The sequence below is a fragment of the Odocoileus virginianus genome, chromosome 26 (genome assembly GCF_023699985.2).
Source record: "Odocoileus virginianus isolate 20LAN1187 ecotype Illinois chromosome 26, Ovbor_1.2, whole genome shotgun sequence".
Taxonomy (NCBI): Eukaryota; Metazoa; Chordata; class Mammalia; order Artiodactyla; family Cervidae; genus Odocoileus; species Odocoileus virginianus.
In genome coordinates, this window is record NC_069699.1 from 33,833,736 (window position 1) to 33,858,992 (window position 25,257).

A 25,257-nucleotide genomic window follows, 5' to 3' on the forward strand; every position below is an offset into this window, starting at 1 on the left:
TACAGTATTCTTGCCTGGGAAATCCCATGGACAGAGGAGCCTGGTGGGCTACAGTCCATGGGGTTGCAAAGAGTCAGACACAAATGAAGCGACTCAGCACGTTTCTTTCACAAACATCGTGGATTTGATTGTTCTCTGTGCTTACAGAGGCTACTGAATTGGAGCAAAAAAGTCACCTTGACTGGTAACCTTACCCGGGTCTCTAGCCAGTGGGTCTCCCTCTATCAGGCGGCCCTGAGCCCAGCACACACGCTCCAACACAATCTCACCCATGAGCTTCGTTAGTGTTGCTAAGTGAGTTTTGACTCTTGAATCTCAGGTATAGGCTGCCTCCTTGTCACCAGCAGTCAGCTCAGAGTTGGCACTTGACCAGCCTTGCCACAAAGCTCAGCCCCTTCCCAGGATCTCAGTATGCCGAGTATCTGCAGATATTTTATGGAAGATGCCTTATGTCTTGGGGTGGGGGCTGCATCAGGCACTGTGCCACGTTTCCCTCGAACAGTCCTCATTAGGTATACATCTCCCCCTGAAAACCTGAACGCACAGCCAGTAAGGAGACTGCCCTCTATCACCAACTCCAGCCTCTTCCCAGCCTTTTACTCCTTTGAACAGAGCTCAGCTCTGTCCTATTTGCTCCATGCTTGCTTGTCTATACCTGAGCATAGCAAACACAAGGTTCCCTAGAAACCCGGGCCCGCCCTCTTTAGGTATGTTATCACCTGTTACCTGGATGTTGAGCAGCTTATTCCAATGGCTACAAAGCTGGGCACAGCTTCTGGAAGGAAGGAAAAAAGCAGAGCAGGTGCAGATCACAGCCAGACAAGCTGCCTGGGAGAAGCCTTTGCCTGAAGAATCACAGAGTCAGTGGTTCTGCTTTGTGACTGCAGGCTGAAATCACAGGGGGAGTTCATAAAATGCTGATGACTGAGTCATGCCCTGGGAGACTCTGATTTCGTTGGCCTGGGGTGTGACCTGGGGACTGGGATTCTTAGGATTTCCCCAAGTCATTCCTAGGGTGCAGCCAAGTTTGATACACTGTTCCATCCAAGCTGGTTAGTGCTAAAGAGGAAAAGGGCAGCCGTGGGCCTTTCCTTATAAGAGCGATTGCTTTGTCCTGATTGCTGACCCATTTAGTCTTGTCTTGAGTGTCTAATTCCTTCAAGTGAGCCCTCTTAGTGTCTACCATCTGAAAGTATAAGCCTGCAAAGGTTGAGAACCGCTGGATAATTCTGTATCTTGGTGAGGTGAAGAGGCCATAAGTAGGAGGGCGGGAACTGGGGTTAGATTTTACTTTTGACTTTTATTGACTTTTATTATTGATTTTATTATTGATTTTATTATTGACTTTTATTGACTTATTATTGACTTTTATTATTGATTTTATTTTTGACTTAGGATTGAGAGAAATACCAGTTCCTATATCAAACTACTGTCCTCATTTGCAGGATGCTTTTCAAGCACAGAGTAAGGCAACTGGTGAAATACCAGGAAGCTCCTTTATTCTCCTTTTCATGATTCCTATTCCTGTGACCGAAGGCGTGACAGGAAAACAGTGTAACCACGACTTGAGAGCAAGGGGCAGCCTTGAAGGTGAGCAGAGGGGAAAAGCGACTGGGGAGGAAGTGGAAACAAAGGTAGTCGGAGGAGAAGAATGTTCACTCACCTTCTGCAACATACTGGTCCTTTAAGCATGCTTTGGGTAACGTAAAGATGCCCCTTGGATGCACCCCATCCTTCTCAAGCATGTGAGGAAACCTGAACACTCTGTGTGTGTTTGTGTGGATGTGTGAGTGGGAGAGAGACAGCTTTAGTGGAAAGTCATTCCCAAAGGTAGGAACAGATCAGGAGAACCTGGGATAAACAGAGCTAGGCTTCATTTTTTCTGCAGCCACCTCTCGTAACAGCATAAGGTGATGGCAGATCACACACCTTGGCGAGCATCGGTTTCCTCTTCTACCCTTCCTCGGAGTCTCGGGGTTGGGATGTGATATGAATGTACTTTGCAAACAGTAGACTGCTATCTAAGTGCAAGGTATCATTTAAAAAGTCAGCGTTGCATCTCTGTGCTTTTTATAAGGATACTAGGAAAATGAGGAATATAGTATTACAAAGCCTCACGTGCATGGTTGAAGGGAGTGTTAGAAGAAAAGAAAGCAAAAACATTTTTTTCTGTGATTACAAAAGACGTACATGTCATGGGGAGAAACTTAGACAATTGCAAAGACATAAAACCTGAAATTCCACTTCCCCAGCATACTGCTATTTGTCTTACAAGACAATTATATGTGCATATTTAAAATCCATCATAAAAAAAAATAACAAAATAAAATCCATCATATTTTCAAATTCAAAAGCCTCTTAATTCAAAACAATACATGTTTCTTATAGAAACAGAATAGGTAGGTTAAAAACCATCTATATTCTACCACTTAGAACCTCCTAATCTTCTAGAACTTTGAAAAGCTATGTAATTATTTATACATTTTATATTTTTACCTTTATTTATTGTACAAGGAGTGTACACTTATTTTATAAAAATTAGATGAGCAAAAGGGAAACTGTAAATCACTTGAAACTCAAACCTCAAAACAACTGATCACAGTTTGTAGTATTTTTTATTACAGTCTGTAGACTTTCCAATATTCACATATATGTGTATTTTTGAAAGTGTAACAGGTACCCAAAATCTTTTGCAAATAAGAACTCATATTGCAAAAAAAAAAAAAAAAAAGGAACTCATATTGCTAATTTTATAACCTGCTTTCCAAATGGAACAAGATACATGTCCTACAACTTCATTTTTAATGTCTGGGTAGAATTCCATTGCAAGGACACGCTACTATTTATTTAACAGGTTGTCTGCCAAATATTTAGATTGTGTGTGATTTTTCTTTTCCTTAGAAACAACACTGTCATGACTATCCATTTACCACATATTTGTGCTTTTTTTGTAATTTAAATTTTAGGTTAAGCTGGGCCAGTGTCTCTGCAGAATCCTAAGACTTTTCAAAGAGAAAGATGTTGACTGCCTAGTGTAGCACTTTTTATCTTTTCCAACACTTTTGCTTTATACATATTAGATTGATAAATCTAAAATGATTTAAAGCCCTGTGAAATAGTTAGCTTGCCAATACTTTTTATTCCACTTCTCTCTTGATTTAATTTTTTCTGATTATTATGTCAGTTTCATGCTCACACAAGAAAATTTGTAGACCTCAGAAGCATGTGCATTGGGAAGAAAGGAAAAGTCTCATATAATCGCCCTGCAAGAGAGCATTGTGTCTCTAGTTACTTCCATCCAAACCCTTACCACACATGACTTTACATGTTTTTTTTCAAAATACTATTTGTAGACTTCTGATTAGGAAGATACTTTGATGGAACTTCTAAGTGTTGGCTGCTGTTCGTGGAGATTTTAGCCCTGTTGAAACACTTAGAATTGTTTCTGGGAAGTACTAGAAAGAAATATGCACATGGGTGAGGCTGTGCTGAGATGTGTTGTTCTTCTCTGTCTTAGACAGTACTATGTGGACAGATCCCTGAGGTCTCCTGCAATTGTGTAGGAAGAGGGCATCAGTGGCTTCACTTGGTTTAACAGTCACAGCTTTAGACAAGAAAAAAATGTAAAAGTCAAAATGCGAAAGACAGGCACATGTAGACCAAGAGAAGGAGAGATAAACAGCCCTTTGCTTCACTTGATCCACATTTGATGTTAGAAGGCTTCAGACAACAAGGACACAATTCTCAATCTAGGTAAGTAAGTTTACATTTCTGACTATAAAATGAGCCATATGCACATTTAAAAGGCAAAAAGAAAAAAAATATATCATTTCACCATCAATCCCTTGTAAGATTTTATGTTTCTTTCCAGTTTCTTGATGCATGCCTTTTAAGACTTGTTAAAACCCAACAGTTTACACTGGTTTTGTATTTCTGCTTCATAGTATAGCAAAGGCATCTGCCCATGTCCGTAGTTCTGGAGGATGATTTCTTCAAGTTCTGTTAGTAATTGTATTGCCTTGAGAGGTGAAGAAGGAACATACATCAAAGATGTCTGTGAAGGGCAAATGCGGTGATAAAGCAAAATAAAATTGTCTACTGTTCATGTATAGCTGCCAGTGAGAGTACATTTTCCTTCCTGGGTTACTAAGCTTTATCTTCCTGAGCAAGATAAAGTGGTTGTTGAATAGATAAGTAAGATACTGCCGCTCATAAGTGAGCCTCTGGTGTATTATAAATAAGTTCTGGGAAAACTTGTTCTTGCTCTGAAGAGATGGACCCAGGGGGACCTATCCACAGAGAGGTGCTTTTATGGCAGGTGGGAGAGCACACACTCTCGGCACCCTCTTTGTACAGTGGGATTGGGTCTTGTGCATGTGGTGTGTTCTGATAAACGTGTGCAAACCACGTACATCTTTCTCCTCTTTGATTAAGTAACAAAAGTCAAGGTCCAGAAAAACTCAAACCATGTGTCCCCAGGGCATTGCCTCCTCCACCACCCACACCTACTCAGGAGCAAGACATGAGGCAGTGGTACTGCCCCGGCCCCCGTGGTTCCTTCCAGGGAGTTTGAAAAAGGTGCTGGTTCCTCTGAATGGAGATCATTCCCTCCATCTGTTAGCAGCTTGTACTGCACTGACCTTCACCAAACATCTTTATAATTAAAGTGCAAATGGGCCATAGCTGCCATATGAACACTGCCCTCCCGACCTGCTTCCACCAGTTACAAGGCCACATGCAGTGCAGGGCAGAGATAGCTGTGTGGTGACCCGCTGAGAAGGCCAGGTGAGCATCCTGGGCTAGTACTGATTATAACTGGGCTTTGATTTGCCCACACTCCCTGCCCCCACCCCTACCAAAGCCACTGCCTTCTATTTCGTCAGTTAACAAATGTGAGGCATTTGCGATGGGCCAGACCTGTGCTAGGCCTGGGCGATAAAGAGAGGAATGAGCCATGAAGTTTGCCCTCTGCAAGCACACCCTCCATGGGTGGTGGCGGGTGGTGGGTAAGTAGAAATGCCATAGAGGGGAGTCGACTGTTGAGGTGATTGATCTTTGAAGCATTTTTCCCAGGACTAGGATTAGGGTGAGGTGACTCAGATAAGGATGTGTACATGTAGTGTAGGAGCCTATCTTTAAAATGACATTCTGTTCATAATGGACTTTTTTGTATTAATTTTGACTCCTTAAATTATTGCCTAAAAATCTTGATTACTGAGTTTGTGGGTGCTCCTATAAATTTTGCTCCTCAGGCAAAGACCTCACTAGCTTCACACTAGTTCTGGCCTGGAACTCAAACCAAACCTTGCCCTTCAGCTAATACATACCTCACATACAGAGGGTATATATATATATATATATATATATATACATATATATATACCCTCTGTATGTGAGGGTATATATATACCCTGTATGTGTATATACACATATATACATATATATACATATATATATATATATATAAGCTGTGTTATCCTATTGTTTTGGATTTGGGGTATAGGTAGATTGGCTTAGCCACTAGTTTGCTACATTACCCCAGGCAAGCTGCTTTTCTTCACTCAAGTTCAATGTCTCACCTGGAAAAATACTAAACTGGGAGAGTTATCTTTTTGACATGGACAAGAATGTCTTCTTTTGACAAACAGGTAAACGAGATCATTTCATCGTATGCTATGTGCCATAATGAGAGAGAGTGTGTGAGAGATGTTACCATAGGGCGTCAGGAAAGTTCTCTTGTAAGTGATCTTGGATGGCCTCAACCTGCAGCATCTTGAAGTGGGGCTTCAGTTCCACATCCAGGATTGAGGTCAGGTCGTGGCAGAGTACTGAATCCTAGCCACTAAACCACAGTCAGTGACAAGGCCCTAGCTCCTCAGTTTTGCATAAAATAATTCCCACAAAGATGGAAAGTAGTGAAATAAGTTAAAGTACAGTACGTGTGGTTGGACACATGGCTGGGCTGAGAGAGAGTCTCGCCCTTTGTGATAGTCTGAATCAGTTTTATGGGGCATTTCTTCGAGGTTTCCTTTGGCCAATCACTTTGATTTGCCTGGTTCTGAATCTGTGTTTGTTTTAGCTCAGGATTCTCCCATGTGGGCATGCGCGCCTCTTAGTCAAGCTGGATTCTAGTGAAGAGGCCTACGGGAAGTCACACCACTTACTATGAGGTGACGCCCCCTTCCTTCTGACCTCTGAGGGGCCTTTCAGCGCATGTGTAATCAGGGAGGCCTCCTTAACTTCAAGAGTGAGGAATATGTAGTCTTTTATCTCTTACCTGGGCATGGTCCAGCCTCTTCCATCATCCTGCTTTTATGGAGTTTCTGTCCACAGGGGAGAAACTGTTGAGCCTGTGGCCCATCTATCTCCTGCCTCAAAGGGAGATGGTATTTGAGCTGAAATATCCATGCCAAGTGGACAACATGGCTTGCAGTCTTCTGTTTTTTAATAGCAGATCTTTCAATGAGCCCTCAGTTAGCTCCTGTTGTAACATGTAAAACTGTTAGGTGTCTTAATTCATTTCTCTCAACGATGCTGTGAGGTTAGTACTCTTGTTGTATCATTTTTTTAAATTATTTTAAAAATTTTTTTAATTTTTATTTTTTTTTTCATTTATTAGTTGGAGGCTAATTACTTTACAATATTGTAGTGGCTTTTGTCATACATTGACATGAATCAGCCATGGATTTACATGTGTTCCCCATCTTGAACCCCCCTCCCACCTCCCTCCCCATCCCATCCCTCTGGATCATCCCAGTGTACCAGCCCTAAGCACTTGTCTCATGCATCCAACCTGGTCTGGTGATCTGTTTCACACTTGATAATATATATGTTTCAATGCTATTCTCTCAGATCATCCCACCCTCGCCTTCTCCCATAGAGTCCAAAAGTCTGTTCTGTAATCTGTGTCTCTTTTTCTGTCTTGCATGTAGGGTTATCGTTACCATCTTTCTAAATTCCATATATATGCATTAGTATACTGTATTGGTCTTTATCTTTCTGGCTTACTTCACTCTGTATAATGGGCTCCAGTTTCATCCATCTCATTAGAACTGATTCAAATGAATTCTTTTTAATGGCTGAGTAATATTCCATGGTCTATATGTACCACAGCTTTCTTATCCATTCGTCTGCTGATGGGCATCTAGGTTGCTTCCATGTCCTGGCTATTATAAACAGTGCTGCAATGAACATTGGGGTGCATGTGTCTCTTTCAGATCTGGTTTCCTTAGTGTGTATGCCCAGGAGTGGGATTGCTGGGTCATATGGCAGTTCTATTTCCAGCTTTTTAAGAAATCTCCACACTGTTCTCCATAGTGGCTGTACTAGTTTGCATTCCCACCAACAGTGTAAGAAGGTTCCCTTTTCTCCACACCCTCTCCAGCATTTATTGCTTGTAGACTTTTGGATAGCAGCCATCCTGACTGGCATGTAATGGTACCTCATTGTGGTTTTGATTTGCATTTCTCTGATAATGAGTGATGTTGAGCATCTTTTCATTTGTGTTTGTTAGCCATCTGTATGTCTTCTTTGGAGAAATGTCTGTTTAGATCTTTGGACCATTTTTTGATTGGGTCATTTATTTTTCTGGAATTGAGCTGCAGGAGTTGCTTGTATATTTTTGAGATTAATCCTTTGTCTGTTGCTTCGTTTGCTATTATTTTCTCCCATTCTGAAGGCTGTCTTTCATTTTTTTAAAAAAATATGTTGGTAAGGTTCAGTTCAGTTCAGTGGCTCAGTTGTGTCGGACTCTTGCGACCCCATGGCCCAGAATGCCAGGCCTCCCTGTCCATCACCAACTCCCTGAATTTACCCAAACTCATGTCCATTGAGTCGGTGATGCCATCCAACCATCTCATTCTCTGTCGTCCTCTTCTCCTCCTGTCTTCAATCTTTCCCAGCATCTGGGTCTTTTCAAATGAGTCAGCTCTTCACATCAGGTGGCCAAAGTATTGGAGTTTCAGCTTCAACATCAGTCCTTCCAATGAACATTCAGGACTGATTTCCTTTAGGATGGTAAGGAGACAAGCAAGAAGAACTCAGGAAGAAGGTTAGCTAGCAAGAGGATGTGCACATGGGCCCTGGGGTTTCAAGCTTGCCCTGTCCGTGATTACTTAATGAGGGTAGAAGTAGATAGGGCCATTTTTCATCCTTCTCCTCCTCTACCAATACTCAGTAAATACGAAGTAGATTATATGTAAATTACAAACTTTTTAAATAGCCCATTTTGGGGGTAATGGGACTGTTCTGTATCTTGATTATGCTGGTGGTTGGAAGTCTGTGTGAATTAATCAAAACTGCCAGAACTCTGCACTAAGATGGGTGATTTTTACTGTGGGGAAATTATATTTTAATTTTAAAAACTCCCCCCACTTCCCCCCGCCGCCCCCCATATCCCGGCTACAGGAGAGGGACCTGGAGGTGTCCCCTGCCCCTAACTTCTGCGGCGAGGGTGAGGGAAGAGCCTTGAGGGGAGGCGGGCCCAGGTGAGGGAAGGGACTTGGCCCGGGTGGGTCGGCGGGAAGCCGGGAAGGGGAGAAAATAGGCACAGCTGGGTGCGCGCCAGGAGGGATGGGAAGGGCCCGTGGACTGCGGGGCGAACCCGGGGAGGGCGGGGGGATGCCGGGAGAGAGGGAGGGACCTGCGGGCGGGAGGGCGAGAGGCACGGGCGAGGGGGGAGGGCCAGGCGTGCGTCGCGGAGCCAGCCGGGGGCGGCGAGGCGGAGACAGGCCACCGGCCGCCGAGGGTGCCCGCCCAGGCGACCCGCCCTCGCGGCCGCGGTGCGGACGGACGAACGGTCGGCGCTGCGCGCAGGAGGCGCCCGGCCATGTTCAGCCGGAGCTCCCGGAAAAGGCTCTCCAGCCGCTCGGTGAGTGTCCCCCGCCCGAGCGGGGCCAGTCTCCGGGTGCCCCGTCCCGCCGCGAGCGCCTCTGAGCAGGCGCCCTCCGCCCCGCGGCCGCGCACCTGTGGCCCCAGGTAAGCCGGCCCCGCGAGCGGGGGTGCGGCCCGGGCGCGCGGGAGCGCTCGTAGGGGCTGAAGGCGTAAAGTCCGGATCCCCAATCGCGGGAAGAGCCGGGCTGGGAACCGTGACCCTGAATGTCACAGACCGGGGGCGCCCAGGGAAGCCCCCTCCTTTGCTCCTGCCCTTCAGGCAGGTCGGAATCCCCGTACCCAAGCCCTAGCGTCCAGCCTTTTGGATCTCTAGCCGCGAACCTGACTTTGGGGCGGTTTGGGGGGGTGTCCCGTGCTGCTCCCTTCCCGGGAGCATCAGCCTGGTTCAAGGAGAGCACGCAGTGGTCGCCTCTCGGGGACTCCGGGGAGCGGAAAGGTCTTGCTTTTGTTTCTTAGAAACCCGTGACCAAGGTGTCTAGGGGAGACAAAGCCCCAGCCAGGGCCATTTCTTAGTGCCTTGGTGCCCACGCCAGAGGCAGCCCGAACTGGGTCCGCACAGCCGTTCCCAGGCGGGAGACCACCCCTGGGGCCCTGCAGCGCCTGCCCCAAATCTCCCAACGCGGAGAGGAGCTTTGAAGTCGAATCAGAGGAGATGGGGTGAGAAAGGCAGGCCGTCCTGACTGGGACACAAGTGGGGCTCTGGAGGAAGCCCGGTGGTGGAAACATGCTTGTGTTGTCTTTTTGTTTTGAAGTTGACCGGACTGGGGCGGATCGAGAGAGGCCAGCCATGTAACGCCTGTGGTGACCAGTGCCCAGGGTTTGCTTTGCATAAATGGAGGTAGGACCCCTTACGTAGGATTCCTGGAGACAGCACCACTGCAGGGGGAGGCTACACAGATAAATCCACATATGTGTATATATGCACACACGTGCATTTTTCGCTTTTTAAATGCACTTGAAGTCACATGGAAAGAATGCAAAGGCTGTTCCTTTAAGAGAGGGACTACATCTGCTACAAATATTGAAGGTGAAGTGGTGGCCAGACACTGTGGATGCAGGAGGGCCCGGCTCTGGCTGCATTTCCCTGATGTGATAGTTTGGGGTCTCTGGTACCACCCTCTGTGTCTAAGTCACTCTGTCCCAAATGATTCGACTTAGGCAGGACAGTTTTTCCAAGTGCCACAGTACTGCATATGTAGGATTCCTGGGACTAGCTGGTGTTTTCCAACTGTGTTTTTAATTCAGCCTCTGTAACTCTGGGTCCTAACCGCAAACCCACCACTGCCCGCCTGTGCTGTGTCAACCCTCTTCAGTGGCCAGATGTTTCTTATTAATGTGCCGTGAATGTTGACTTCCAGGCAGCCCCAGCCTGGATTGGAATGATTATGTTTGGGGGACAAGGAATCTGGGTGCCCTCCCAGTACATCTGGCTGCTGAGGCTCTGGCTGGGAAAAGTTAGGGTGCAGGCTGACAGGCTCTGTTTGGTAATACAAAAGAGATAGGTTCTTCTTGGCAACTTCATGAAAAGGCAAAACTGGTGACAGGACAAAATTCTTCAGCATTGTAACCCATTCTCTCTTGGCTTAATGCATCTCCCTCCCTCACCCCCTTACCCCCCAGCCCCTACTGCCCCGCTCCCTCATGTCCCTTTGAAGAAGGCTGTTTCTGGGCACTCGGGAGAAAGCCTGCTTTGATTTGTTTTGTTTCGTTTTCTCCCACTCTGTCCCTGCTTCTCTACTTTTTCCCAATTGGTCATGTGTGCTGGGCACCCAGTTCTAAAAAATCTCCCCGCCAGCTCCTTCAGAGATTGAATGCTTTTGTTCTCGCCTCTGATGGGCTGGCAGCCTGTTTGCCTTTGTTTCAGGGCACTGAGCGCAGCCCTTATGGCTCCCGAGCCTTTAATAACTTCTGTGTCGGAGGCAAGGCCTGGTGACCTTATAAATATGTAATAGGCAGACATAGGCATCCATCAGTCCTGCTGATGTTGTAGTCCCAGTAGGTGGCTCTGGACTGACCCCTGGTGTGGCCCAAATGTGAAAGGGCGATATGCGGGAATACATGTAAGCCCGATTTTGTCAGGCAAATCCAGTGTGACAGCACTACTGGTCACTTCCTGTTTGATGCATCCTTTGCTCCACTGGGGGTGGGAAGGCAGAGTGATGAACAGGAGAGTGACTTCTGGCTCCTCCCCTACTCTGGAGCCTTTAGTGACTCAACTTGTGATCAGAGACCTGTAGGGCAGTGGTACAGTGTAGGAGTGTGGCCAGAGTCCCTTGCTTCCAATCTGACCTCCAGCCAGTCACTCTCCCTGGGTCTCAGTTTTCCTGTCCTGTTAAATGGGCATCATAATGGTACTTGCCTCACAGCTTTATTGTAGGGATTAAGCCAGATATCGAAAACACATTGTTTGCCCCATACCAGGTGCACGATAAATATTAGCTACTTCTGCAGTTATTTTGAGCTTCCTCTCAGCTAGTACCTGGGAGGAAGCATAAAGAGCTCACTAGAGGCTGTGGGATCCTCTGGTCACTTCAGATTGTCAGGGCCTCTGCATCTTGCAGAACCTTCAGCGATGTCAACCCAGCGAGTTCGGTGAGGGGAAAACAAGTGTTTTATTTTCAGCCCATTATGGAGCCTTTCTTTTGGAAAGAGAGCCTTTCATGAGGCTGGGATGGGTTTTCATGCCCAAGCAGTTTCCCCACCAGCAGCCGAAAGCCTCCATGAATGGGGTTTTTATGGCATTTCCACTCATGGCTGGAAAGGAAACAGCTTCTTGCTTTTTGCCCCTTCCTTTTCCCTCATGGGCATGCTCTTTGGTGACCTTTTGGAGAGGAGGGAGAACCATTTCTGGGTTATGGCACAAGATTCTTTTTTGGCAGTTAGAAATCCCTGGTATGCTCCTTTTCCAGTGCTCTGACTTGGGGGACCTCTGAGCTCCTGGGAGAGACAGTCACATCTGGATAGGAGGAAAGGCCTGACACAAGGCGGAAAGACTGTCTTTGGTCTGTTTCATAGAGAGTGAATTTGCCTTGTTCCAAAGCACCACGACATCCTAAGCAATGCCACTCCTGGACCTCATCTCTTCTCTTGGCTTCCACGTGGTCCCCTCCCCGGCATTGTCCACACAGCAGGCATCTCCATCAAGCAGAACAGACTTGTGTTCCTGCCTTCAACACCGAAGTTCTGGGGAGGAAGCGAGTTGTAAACAAACTTTGCTTTCCTTTCTGGCGTGCTGGGGCTTTGAAGTCGGAGGGAGCTGGGCTGTGGCCTTGCTCTGGTTTTGCCAAGCTGTGTGACCTTGGGCAGAAGATTCAGGCTCCCTGAGTTTCATTGTCCTCAGCTCTCACGCTGGGATCTTGCCTCTGAACAAATATTTGAGGGCCTGCTTTGTGCCAGGCTCTCGACAGGTGCTGGGGATACAGTGAACAGGACAGACAGGGTGCCTGCCCTTGTTCAACAAATAATTACATTTTAGATAAGGTGGTCTGGAGAGGACTCTCTGAGGAGGTGACATTTGCACAGACATTGAGATGAAGCAAAGGAGGGTTCTGTTGGTTCAACCTGGGGCAAGAACCACCAGTGTCCGCATCTCATGGGAGCTTGTTAGAAATTCTGAGTCTCGGGCCCTGCCCTGGACCTAACGAATCTGGCTTCAGGCCTTAACAGGGTCCCCAGCTGATTCACGTGCTGGCAAAGATGGAGGAAAGCTGAATTACAGCACCTGACACTGCTTACCCCAGCTCGCTCTCTGCCCTCTGGGACTCCTGCATGTGCTAAAGTTGCCTCAGGTTCTGTGGAAGTCTGTTATATTTTATGGAGATTTTCCTGAGGGATCATGCTCCTTCATCAGTTACAGCGTCACCCACACCATTTGGTGGCAAATGAGGGGATTTTTAGGAATTCTAAAAAAAAAAATATTAACCATAAGAATTTCTAGGCCTTGGCGAAGAGAGTGATCGTAACTGTCAGCCAAAGCGCCCGACAACGTAGGGCAGTTGGGGAGCAAAGGTGGGCACTGCTCCCTGCAGATGACCTGGCCGCCCCCCAAATAAGAAGCATCCCCTCACGGCAGCCCAGGGCAAATCCCACAGGGACAGGGCTGCTGAAGGAGTTCTCTTTCAGGGGAAGATTAGGGCGTCTTGTGGACTGTGGCCAGGAGAAAATCATTAATAACTAGGCACTTAGTGTACTCTGCCATGAGACAGCTCTCTGAGCGGGGCTTAATTGGGCTTGGTTGTTTGTACCTAGTTTGAGCAGGGAGGGGGAAGCAGCCATTTTGAAAGTGAAGATTTGCGCTTTGAGTGCCTGGGCACTGAGGAATAGAGTAATAGTGATACCAAAGCAACGTCAGCAGTGACCAGGCTGTATGCTTACTCTGTCCAAAAGTGTGTTTCCCTTTTTGAACATACATTTCTGTCACATCTCACCAAAGCCTGTGAGGTGGATGGGATACTGTTCCTGACGAGGAGACTGAGGCTCAGAGTGGTTCTGTCATTGGCCCAAGGTCTCCTGGCTACCGAGAATGAAGCTTGGATTTGTCTCTTAACACCCAGCCTGCTTTCTCTGTGACTGTCTTCCCTGTCTTCCCTTCTCTATTTTAAGGAAGAGGTCACAGACTGGAAGCCCTAGGCTCACACCCAGCCTGCATGTGGGTTCTGTTTGGTCTGCACAGTGCATTAAACGAGGGACTTTTTCTAACATTAACAGCCAGGGTTCCAGCTTCTCTTGAAGAATCCCAAGCTGTGGTAACACAGGGCCGACGTTCCTGTGTGGCGGTAACTGGCAACACATGAATGGTCTCCGTTCGATGGGTGTAGTCTTGGCTCATTGTGGTCACCAACATTCCAGTTGCTTTCGGGGACCTATTTTCTCATCCTCCCAATCTTGTAACAGTCCTTGGAGCTGGGTGCAATTATTTATACCCCTTCTAATATATAAGGAAAGTGAGTCTCAGGTTTCACAGCTTGCCTGAGGTTCTGCAGTCCCCAGTCAGTGCTATTCCAACCATCTCTGACTTCAAAATTCTGTGTTCTGGACTAGGACTTCTCAGACTTGGCTGGCATGTGAATCACCAGGGGATCCTGTCCAAATGCAGATTCTGATTCAGCAGGCTCCAGGGCGGGGAACTAAGATGCATTTTTTACAAGCTCCTGGGTGATACTGATGCTGCTGGTCCAGGGACCATACTCTGAATAGGAGTTGGCAAACTAGGTCCTGCTGGTCACATCAGACCCTTTGCCTATTTGGTATGACTCAGAAGCCATGCATGGTTTTAACATCTTTTGATGGTTAGAAAAAAATCAAAAGAATGCTATTTCATGACATATGCAGATTCTTTGAAAATCAGGTTTCAATGCCCATAAACTTATCTGAACAAAGTCACTCCCCTGTGTTAATGTATTGTCTGTGGCTGTCTTTGAGCTGCAATGATAGAGTTGAGTAGTTGCGAGAGTGTACAGTTTATAAAGCCAGAAACATTTACTATCTGTCCATTTACAGAAAATGTTTTTCTATACCACTCATAGAGGAATATGCAAGTAGCGTCTCTTAATTTTAGAAGAAAGATTTCTGAGAACCTTTCGGATTCAGGGCTGGAAGAAACATCCCCTCCAACCTGGATGAGAATGGTGCTAAAAAATCAAAGGCAACCAAAAAACCAGGGAACAGACTAAAGCCATTTCTAAAGGGCATATGGAGATGAGGCTTGCAAGACCAGATCAATGAACCGCCAGTGGATTCTAAGCTCCTTGTAATCCCTTTAACGTTTCAGCTTTGCTGATAAATGTAGATTTGACTCTCGCAATAAAAGGCGGGCTTTCAGAACAAGCCTCCTGGAGTTGCTCTTTGATGAGCGGCTGACATGGAAAGCCCAGAGCAGTAGTAGCCTTGTGAAGTCATTTTAATTATGCAGAGCGGTTAGTCTGGGGACAAGGGCTGCCTTTCCAGGCAGGATGCTTGGACTCTGAGTGACCGTGCCCCCGAAGTAGCGCTCACTGGGTCAGCCAAGACTGTGCCTCAAACAGCGTCTTTCCTTAGTTGCCCTGGTAATTGTGTTGATTGATGATTGGGGCGGTAATTTGGGGAGACACCAGCCTGCTTTCCTTTAGTGGGTTGTGATTTGGCTAAGAAATGGGTTTCCACTGGATTTTTTTTTTTTTTGACTTGGGGAGGAAAAACACTCAGTAAATTGATGTGCCAAGAAAAGTGGGGGAAAAGGAGGTGGGGTGCATGTGCATATGTGTGTGTACATGCACATGTACATAAGACATGCTTGCAGTCCTCTAGGTAGGGAAAGATACTTACCAGCTAAGAAAAGCTGGTTGTCTTAACCTTACTTATGTCTTGGGCATTTGATAATATGCCTGATAGAACTCAAATACCTAAATAGGTTTTTCTCTTGAGGAAATATAAAAATTCATCCCAGTGTGGCTGTTTTAGCTCTCATTTTGAAATAAGACATGGCTATTATAAACAGATTTAAAACATCACACATTCATACACATAAACACACACACATAACAAATATGTAGCAGAGAGAAGAAAACCTTTAATCCTACCTTTGAAGGTAGGAATCAGAAAATCACAGCCAGTACGACACAGTCATTCTGCTATCTGTCTTGTTATAGCCTTGTAGCTAAGAATAATCCTAACATTTTTAAATGGTTGCCAGAAAAAAAAAATCAGAATTACATTTTGTAGCACATAAAATTTACTTGAAATTTCAGTTTTAAGTCCATAAATAAAGTTTGAATGGGACACAACCGTGCCTATTCGTTTAGTTTCATCTATGGTTCCTTTTGGGTTTCTCTGGTGACTCAGTGGTAAAGAATCTGCCTGCTAAGCAGGAGACACAGGTTCAATTCCTGGGTCGGGAAGATCCCGTAGAGGAAGAAATGGCTACCCACTCCAGTATTCTTACCTGGGAAATCCCATGGACAGAGAATCTTGGTGGGCTACAGTCCATGGGGTTGGAAAGAGTCGGATACAACTCACTGACTAAACAACAGCGTGGCTGCTTTGACAATAGCTGAATTGAATAGTTGAGACAGCCCTCATGGTTCACAGAAGTGAAAGTATTAGGTTAGCCAGAAAGTTCTTTCAGGATTTTCCATAAAATGTTATGGAAAAACCCTAATGAACTTTTTGGCCAATCCAGTATTTCCTAGCTGGCTCTGTACAGAAACCATTTACTCACCCTGCAGCTGGAGATATATGTTGTTTGTGGTTTGGTGTTTTATTTCCTCAGCTGCATTCAAATTATCATTTATTTATTAAGATTATTTAAGAAATTTAATTTATTATTTATTAAGATTTTTGTATAAAATATACATTCTACATATGGTCTTTTATAGCTTTTTTCATACTTGGAAATAACTTCATGGACATCTTTATATGTCAATATATAAATGACATAAAGATCTAATATATTTATTAGGTTTTAGAATCCAGTATATGGGTTATCATTGAATTAAATGTCTTTGATTCATGGCTGCTTCAGCTGTTTTTCCTTGTTCTCTATCATATACCACATGACAATAGTTCTTCTTGTGCTATGACATGCTGATATGGAGCTCTTGTCAAATTGTCTTCTAAAGAGATGTTGCCAACTTTAACCCCCAGTTTTTTAAAAATTGGACTATATTTGTGTGTTTTCTTTGAGGCGAAACTTTGAAAAATCTCAGCTTATGGAGCAACCTGGCAAGTAATCCTTGTTTAATCACTCTGAGTGACAATTTATACCTGATGAGTAGTGAGAAAACATGTAGCATCGATGTCACTATCTTGTTTTCAAAATACATTCTTGTCTTAACCCTCCAAGTGATACTTACATTCTGTTGAAAGATTGCCATTCATCCTTATGCTTCTCTTATTGAAGGTTGGTGGATAAGGGAAATCTAATGAGTTGTTCTGTAGTCTCTTGATTCAGAAAGCTGGAAGATTATCCTTTAACTCTGGATTATCCAGAATTCATGGGAATTCCCCGTGAACTGAGGAACATTTCCTAAAGGGAATGATTCCTAGATCACTGAGCATTTTGACATCAAAAGGATCAAAAGATCAGCCTGTGTTGTATATGGGAGAACCATGGGGGTTGATTTCTGGGAAGAAATATATATTTCCAGGCAGTGTCATAAAAATTTCTGTGAAGCTCGTGAGAGCTTCTGAGTGCCCATTCTAGCTGAGTGGTTAAAGGGACAGGCTTTGAAGATACTTTGTAGGAACTGTAGTCTTGGTTCTGCCTCTTGTAAGCTGAGTATCCTTAGGAAAGTGACTTAACCTTTCTGAGCCTGTCTTGGTTTTCTCATCTTGGTATTCTCAGTGTGGGAATACTATTGCTTATTACTGTAAGTTATCTTCTGAGGTTATTGTGAATGTTAAATGGGATAATATGTGTGTTTTGCTTCACTGGGCATGATGTGTAGGCTTCATATACATTTGTGGTTGGAAGAAGGCTTAATGGAAACACAATTGGATAAGGAGCAAGAAGACCTGGGTTCATGGCTCTGACATTGTAGATTATATGACAGAACAAGGCACTTCCCCACCATGAGCCGCAGTCATTCATTTGCTAAAAATGGAGGTGATGATTCTTGTTGTAGAGCCTTAACTCAGAAGAGAGAGAGACAGGAGTACCCCTCTGATGTGAGGATTAGCATCTAAAGGAATTAGACTTCCTGATGGAATAGCAGATTCATATGGCTCATTACATACTCACCTGGGGACATTTACACTTTAGGTTAAATAAAATTAGAAGAATTGGACCCTGTACCCTTACAATTTCTTTGAAGTTGTGAAGTTTGTAAAAGCAAATGATGTTTGCAAAAACAGGTTGCAGTCTGTAACAGGAAGACAACATTTAAACTCTGCCCCTGAGGTCAGTATTTACAAAGGGTCTTTTTTTTTTGTGCCAGGCACCCTTGAAAAATTCATGTTCAAAGCAAAAACCACACGTAATCAAGACAATCCTTACTTCATTTTCTCCTAGCCTGCTTGATAAGTATGATTTTTTCCTTGGTGCCCAGTGTACCATGCTGAACACTTCCATTTACCCAATCACCAATCCCTTAAGCAGAAGCTCCCTTTTCTAAGCTATGAGAAATAAGGATATTGACATAATACCTGAACCCAGATCATACCCTGAAAACTCCTGAGGTGAAATCTGCACTGTACCTGTGTCTTGTTGATACTACACAGCATTTAAAATTTATATTAGTTGCCAACTATTGATATTTTGGATGAAAATTTAGACTTGAGGTTTCCTCTGGAATAATGAAAAAATAATGTAAACAATGACAAATTGTGGCAGCTCATATTCCTTGCTTCATTTTAGATAGAATACACATGTTGAAATTTTTCTGCAGCACCCAACATTCTCTGTTGCTTATATGGCCTGAATCACCCGTTAGATCCCTGGCTGGCCATGTAGTCATCTGATGTTGTGACCACTGATTTGAAGAAGTGAGTGAGGAATATGTACTCAGTATGTACTCCTGGAAGGATGCTATGAATGGAAGATTGGAATAAAGGTGCCACTTGGTGGCACCGTCTGTGCTAAGCATGACATCTAAGCAACTGAACCCTCCCTGTCCCAGAGATGTTTTGGGGCTGGAGCTGACGTGATTGAGGACCTGCTGTGTGCTTGGCTTTCATGCATCACCTTTTGTCATCCTCAGAACAGTTTTCTAACACATGTCCTTTATCTTCTCCTTTTTAAATCTGAAAACAAACAAAAAACCAAAAAAACTGAAGCCCTGGGGAAGCTAGGTAAAATGTCCTAGGACATGTAAATAATAAGTAGTGGAGTCAGGTTTGCAACCAGGTCTTGAGGGCTTGAGATCACAAATTCTTTAACAAAGAGAGAGCATTAAGCTCTGTCATTTTGACTCCTGTGGTCTAAATATAAAACAGTACCTTAGCAGAAATAGAATCTTATATTCTCACTGGCCTGGGGATGACATCTGACTGTTGTCAGATATCAGAAGCACCCTAGGCTAGTTGGCTTATTTGAGGCTGGGGTCTTGAAGGTGGAACTCCTATAAAATTAGAGGGTGTGGTGTTGAGCTTATTGGGGTGTCTGAAAGGTGCATAAATTGCATTATATTTAATGCAATTTCCAGTAAAAGGCTCCTTGCAATTTGCTAATCAGATCAGCATACATTGAAGGGGGCTCCATTCGGCTTGTTGATAGCTTTGGTGTCAAATTGGGGCCTCTGGGGAGTTTGTGAAAGCTGGCGGTGGGGCTCATTCTTCACACATGCCATTTGCATGTTTCCTAGAGGAAGCATCCACCAAAGGGCTCAGTCAAGGGAGGGAGTTGACAGTACTTGCCTTCAGCCAATCTGAGGTGAAAGCAAGTTGAAAATAAGCAAGATGATCATCCAGTCTTCAGATCTGTGTTTTTGAACTTCTGCTCTTCATTGCTTTACTAAGTCTGACACCATGCTGCAAGACAGACCCAAGCACATTTGACTGTCAGAAGGCATTTAATGAGAGTGTTATTTGATTTTAGGTTTGGTAAACTACCTGGTGATGCAGAAACTGCCTTCACAGTTCTTTAAAGCTGACTCATTATGTGTATATATAACATCCAGAGCAGGTCCTTCACATTTGCATGCTGAGGAATTAGGCCTCTGGGGGACTTATTAGACGAATGCAGGTGTTTTCTCTCTTCAACGACACTATGAAATTACTCTAACAATATAATTTCTCAAAGTCTTTTATTTCACAGTTAGGCACCCAGGAGTGCTCTGGTCATTTGCATCCTTGATGACTTGGTCTCTGGAGCTTCTCCAGCGACTTGCTGAGTTTTTTGGAAATTATAGTGACAGGCTTCGGTCATCTTTATGAAGACCTGAATTTGGAGACAATAGATAACTGGGAGACTCTCCATCATCCTGTGTCTGGAATATTTGAAGGCATAGGGAAGGGCACAATCATATGTTTTCCTTGGTTCTGGGACACAAAACTATTAATAGTTGTGTCCAACTGCTAGGTATTTTGGATAACTTTTTTAAAATTACAAAATCCTGGTGATAACATTTTATGGAAAGTTTGTTTATTTTTCACTTTTTCTCATGTTGGAGTAGAGCCGAGTAACAGTGCTGTGATAGTTTCAGGTGCCCTGGCAGAACATGCATCTGTTCTCCTCCGAATTCCCCTCCCATCCAGCCGACCATATAACACTGAGCAGAGTGTCAGGCAGGTATATTTACTATTTTAAATTCGTTTTGATCCAATTGTTGCATAAGTGTGCAGTGCAGACAGCTTGGAAAATTGAACAAAATCAAATGATTTATTTTAAAAAATAGCATTATCTTTATCACACGAGGTTGAGTACAGATCTCTTAGCTTTAGGGTGTGATTTCCTTCTAGTCTAGTTTCTTTATGGTAGAGTTTTATTAGTTGTATTCATTTTATAAAGCTGCCAAAACAATTGCCTACAGACTGGATGGCTTCAAACAACACAATCTGTGGTCCCACAGTTGGGAAGGCTGGAAGTCTAAAGTCAAGGTGTTGGCATGGTTGGTCCATATGTAGGCTCTGAGGGGGAATCCATCCATACTGTCTTAGCTTCTGGGGACCATCTTGGCAGTGCTTGGCCTTCGAGGCTTTCAGAAGTATCACTCCCTCCTTTGCCTCTGTCTCCACATGGTGTTCTTCCTCTGTGTTTCTGGCCCTTTCCCTTTTTAAGGACTTGTCATTGGATTTGGGCAGGATGATCTCATCAACTTAATTACATCTACAAAGACCTTTTTCAAAATAAGATCACATTTGGAGATTTGGGTAGATCTTTGAAGGGACCACTATTCAACCCATTGTAATAATTCTGGAAATAAAGCATATATATATTTACAGTATGTGTATGTTAAATATACATTTAGTATATATAGTTAAATATATAGCTATATATTAGCCATATAGTTAATATATTTGAAAACATATGTAATTTCATATTCTTAAGCAGTGTGTCCAATTTGGACTTTCTAAATGTGTTCTTTTTGAAACGACAGTGGTGCGGGAGGGCTGGTCCTTGCCTGCGGGGCACCTTTGTAGGGAATATGCCTTACTTGCCTTTCCTGGGCCAGTTAAATGTCTGCAGCAGGAGGGGACTGTACAAGCTGCTCTTCGTGGATGGATCTCTGAGACTGAATTTGCTGCCCATATTGATGAATTCAGCTGTCTGAATCAGCTGAACCCCGGGTCATACTATGAAGTCCATCCATCTTCTTTGGGCTTTTTGTTGGGCCTTGCCAGGGAGACATATAGGAAATGAACTGGTAGTCTGTGGACAGTTACTTGTTGGAAGTGCTTTTCACCCTGGGACCTTTTAATTAATGTCTAGGCTATATAATTGATTCACTTTCAAAGGGGTAAAAAAAAAGCTTTCTTGGAAAAGGAAATTCTTCATCCTCCTAGAAATCAGCCCCACAAAACCCTGCTGGAGATGACTCCCTCTACCCCTCCCTCAGTCAGTAACCCCCACCCACCCCCAACCCCATCATTTCTCTGTAAATACCATCAAGAAAATTATAACACTAATTGTACTCCCTCATTCCCTGATTTCTGTCAAATTCAGCATGAATGGATCTAGGCTTTCTAGAATAAATTATGTGAAATAAATTGAAAGCAGATTATGATTTTTTATCATCATGTTAGCTATCATGAATGGAACGTTAACAATGGACTAGGGCATATTATATTCTAAGCACATTTCTTGTATTCTTATTTAATTCTTGAAACCCGTTCTGAGAGAAACAGCACTATCCACATTGTTTTCACAAGGAAACTGAGAGGCTGCAAGTGTGAGTTACTTTTTCTGAGGTTACACAGCTAGTGAGTACTCAAACCAAGGTTATATCTTACAACCCTGACTGTAGTTTGGACTCTTAAACCCCACAGTATGTGCCTGGCTCTGGAGGATTCTTATAGACTCTAAACCGTGGTTTTCACACTTCAGTATCCATCAGAATCACCTGGAGGGCTGTTCCCCTTTCTCCTCAGACTTTCTCATTCATTAGGTATCAGCGAGTGATTAGAATATCTAATCACCTCATAATTTATTTAAGTTTATTAGAACATCTAATAAACTAGGTGTTGCTGCTACTGGTCAAAATAGTTTGAGAACCACAGGTCGACACTGTAGACCTTCTCCAGGACTTATAGTCATATCCATTTATCAGACCAGATAAACATGATTTAAATGACTAGTCCAGTTTACTAGTCCATATGTTTTCTTATCACAGAGAAACAGTGTAGGTTACTATTACCTGGTTGGTATTGTTGTTGAGTGCTTGGAATTTAGTTTGCAAAGAAGGCCTCACCCCCACAAAAGCTTTAGTATAATCTTAGCTTCTTCCTCTTTCCTATCATGTAGAGGCCATGAAATTTAATAAAGTTAATAAAGTAGTTTTTGAGCTCTTTTGTCAGCTGGAAAGTAGAACCAGCCAAGGTCTGGTATCCATGAATATGACTAAAGATGAATGAGATGTTCTAGCCCAACCAGATAGTAAAATACATTGTAAAGCTACAGAAAGGAAAACACTACATTACTGGAGCAGAAATAGATTTTTATGACAAACTCAGATATCTCCCCAAATCAACCCAGGTGTTGTAGGATGATGATGATCTGTGATAAAGGTGATACATATTTAAAAGCAGTGGGGAAGAGATTCAGTAAATGGTGCTAGGACAAGCAGCTTTTCATTTGGAATGAAAAGATTAATCCAAAACTTTTCAATATAAAGAACATTTAAATTTGATTATGGACAAATGCTTTTACAAATTGGGAAAGTGAAAAGCATATCTAAATTCAAATATTCCTTCTTCCTTTTTCTCTTACCGCCTCCCCTCTTGTAATGCTGACCACTTACTGGCCCCCAGACACAGGCATAGTTTCACCTCAGGGCATCTGCCCTTGCTGGGACATCCCCCAGGACCAGCCCCCTACAAACCTATCAGTTTTTTCCCTTGCTTCCGTCCAGATCTCTCGTCTTCTTACCTTATGTTCCGTGATCATCTTAAAATTGTGTTCAGATCCCTCCCTTTTCCCTTCCTCTTAACTCTTTGTTTCTTCAGAGCACTTATTATTACCTGACATTATACTTTTAATAGATTATCTTGCTTTTGTTCTCACCCTAGAATTAGTTACCTTAGCTACAAAAGAATTTAAACTTCATGAGGATATTTTGTTCCATGTTTCCTTTGTTCAATTCTCTAATACCCAGAAAAATATCTAGTGCACAGTAAGAAACCTACCAGAATCTGTTTACTGAATGAATAAATGGATGGATGATAGGAATCCCAGATGTTGTAAAGGAAGATGAGTTATTTTGACATGAAATAATTTAAAAATTGTCAAAACAAAATTGAAAAAAAATTTGGAACAGATAGGATAGAGACGAGGCCTAGTTTTTTAACATATGAAAACAGCTCTAATAAAAATATGAAATGATTTATTAGAAAATTGGGCAACTGATCTCATTAGGCAGGTGTTTGAGAAGGTATAATTTGTTTTCATAGTAATGTTCTAATGTTTCCATTTATTTGTGACTCTAGTATAAGTAGCTCTTAGAAAATGTTTGTGATGTCTATATTTAATTAACTATAGCATCTCTTTTCCTAAGAAGTATTAAAACAGTTTGCATACTCATGTTTTGGGCTAAGCTTTGTATGCTTCTATCAAGAAGATTAAAAGACCTTTTAAGATTCCTTAGGATTTGAAGTTGTCTATGGGTATGAACAAGACCCATAGCTGTGCTAGTGTGATCCAAGAGATGACAAGAAACAGCAAGTAAAAGCAAGTAAAAAAATCACCTCTGTGTCTAGGGATGTGGGCATTTCACTACTAATGGGTACCTTTCTCTTTTTCTGTCATGATGACTTGGGAGTCTTGCCTATGGCCTTTAGAGGCCTGGGGACTGAGATGTGAACTCTTTTGTGGTCTGTGGGATTGTACCATCACAGTGCAGGTAGTCCTGCCTCGAATGCCAATGCCATGCTTCCCCAGTGAGAAGCAGTGAAAAGTTTTGGAGGCAGCAGGTGCCTTTGGGAAGTGCTTAGTACATAGCCGATGTTTGGAAACTTAACTTCTCTGGACCTCAGTTTCCCTCATGTATAGATCGAGGGAGATAGATTATAGAATAGGAAGCCCTTCTTTTTCCCCCCATCGTTAATACATGGTGATAGTATTGCTAGGGTTTTCCTGCTCAGATAATCAACTGAAGAGACTTGGACAAGAAGAAATTTAGGAGAAAGAACACAATTGTTGACTCAATCCACTTGTCTGATGAGCATCCCCTTTTCAGGATGCTCTCACTCTTCTGCTCGCTTTAGTTGTGGTGTTGTAGAATTGTATATCTGCCAAGTGTGGATTTGTTTGTTCCTTATACTTCTCATTGCCAGTTACACCTGCTATTATAGTTAAGTTACCTACATAAACCCATGACATATGAATGTGAGAAGAAAGAAGAGTTGTTATTTCTTTGAAAATTAAGCTGAGTGCTTGGAAATGACCTTAAACAATTTAAAAATATTGGGAAAGAGGCAGAAATTGTAAAACAACTTAGATATTTTTGACAGCATCGTTAAGTTCTGACACTACTTTAAAAAAACACCTCAAAAAACAAGCAACAAATAACGCCACAAAAAAAAAAAACAAAAAAAACCAACCCAGATAAGAGAAAACCTGCACTGGGGATTGAAGAAGATCCATTATAGTGTGTTTTATGGTACTGGATCTGTAAGCCCATAAGCAAAATTCCCTTGCCCACTAGAAATGAATGTATGGTTATGTAGTTCAAGAAAATAAAAGGTATGTATGTATGATTCTTTTGTGATTCCTCAATGTTATAGACACTGCTACCTGTCCTCGTGTACATTGTCTACTCTTTAGAAACATTACCTTCAAAGTACTGTCTGGCAAATATCGTATTAAGACAATATTTCCTAGCCCTCCTTGCTTCTAGGGATTGCCATTGACTAAGCTCTAGCCAAAGGCATATAAATAAAAATAGTAAGTACAGCTTCTGGAAAGTGCTTTTGAAAGGAAAGCATGTACCGTTTTTGCTGACTTCTTGTCCATTAGAATGTGAATGTGACAGCTGGAGCTCAAGCAGCTACATTGGACCATGAGGTAGAAGCCTTCTGTTGTAAAAGGCAGAAGATGGCATGCAGTGCCTGGGTCCCTGATGACTGCAGAGACAACAGCACAGCCTTGGACTGTATAACTCCAGACTATGTTTCCATGAGAGATAATTTTCATCTTGTTTAGGCCATTATTATTTTGAATTTTCAGTCATCTACAGTCACATTGCAAGCCAACAGGACTATAACAATGGGATGTATGTTGTGTTCTCAATGGTTGAT

The 25,257-nt window shown here is 43.3% G+C and overlaps 1 protein-coding gene across 1 annotated transcript in view; it reads left to right on the top strand.

Annotated features, from left to right (window-relative positions):
* Positions 1-8,764: 8,764 nt before the first annotated feature.
* Positions 8,765-25,257, top strand: part of PRICKLE2 (prickle planar cell polarity protein 2) — a 338,795-nt gene continuing 322,302 nt past the window's right edge. The window contains exons 1-2 of the mRNA XM_070455728.1: positions 8,765-8,869; positions 9,645-9,730. Of these exons, the coding sequence (XP_070311829.1) occupies positions 8,828-8,869; positions 9,645-9,730 (128 nt within the window). The 5' untranslated portion in view covers positions 8,765-8,827. The remainder of the gene's footprint in view (positions 8,870-9,644; positions 9,731-25,257) is intronic.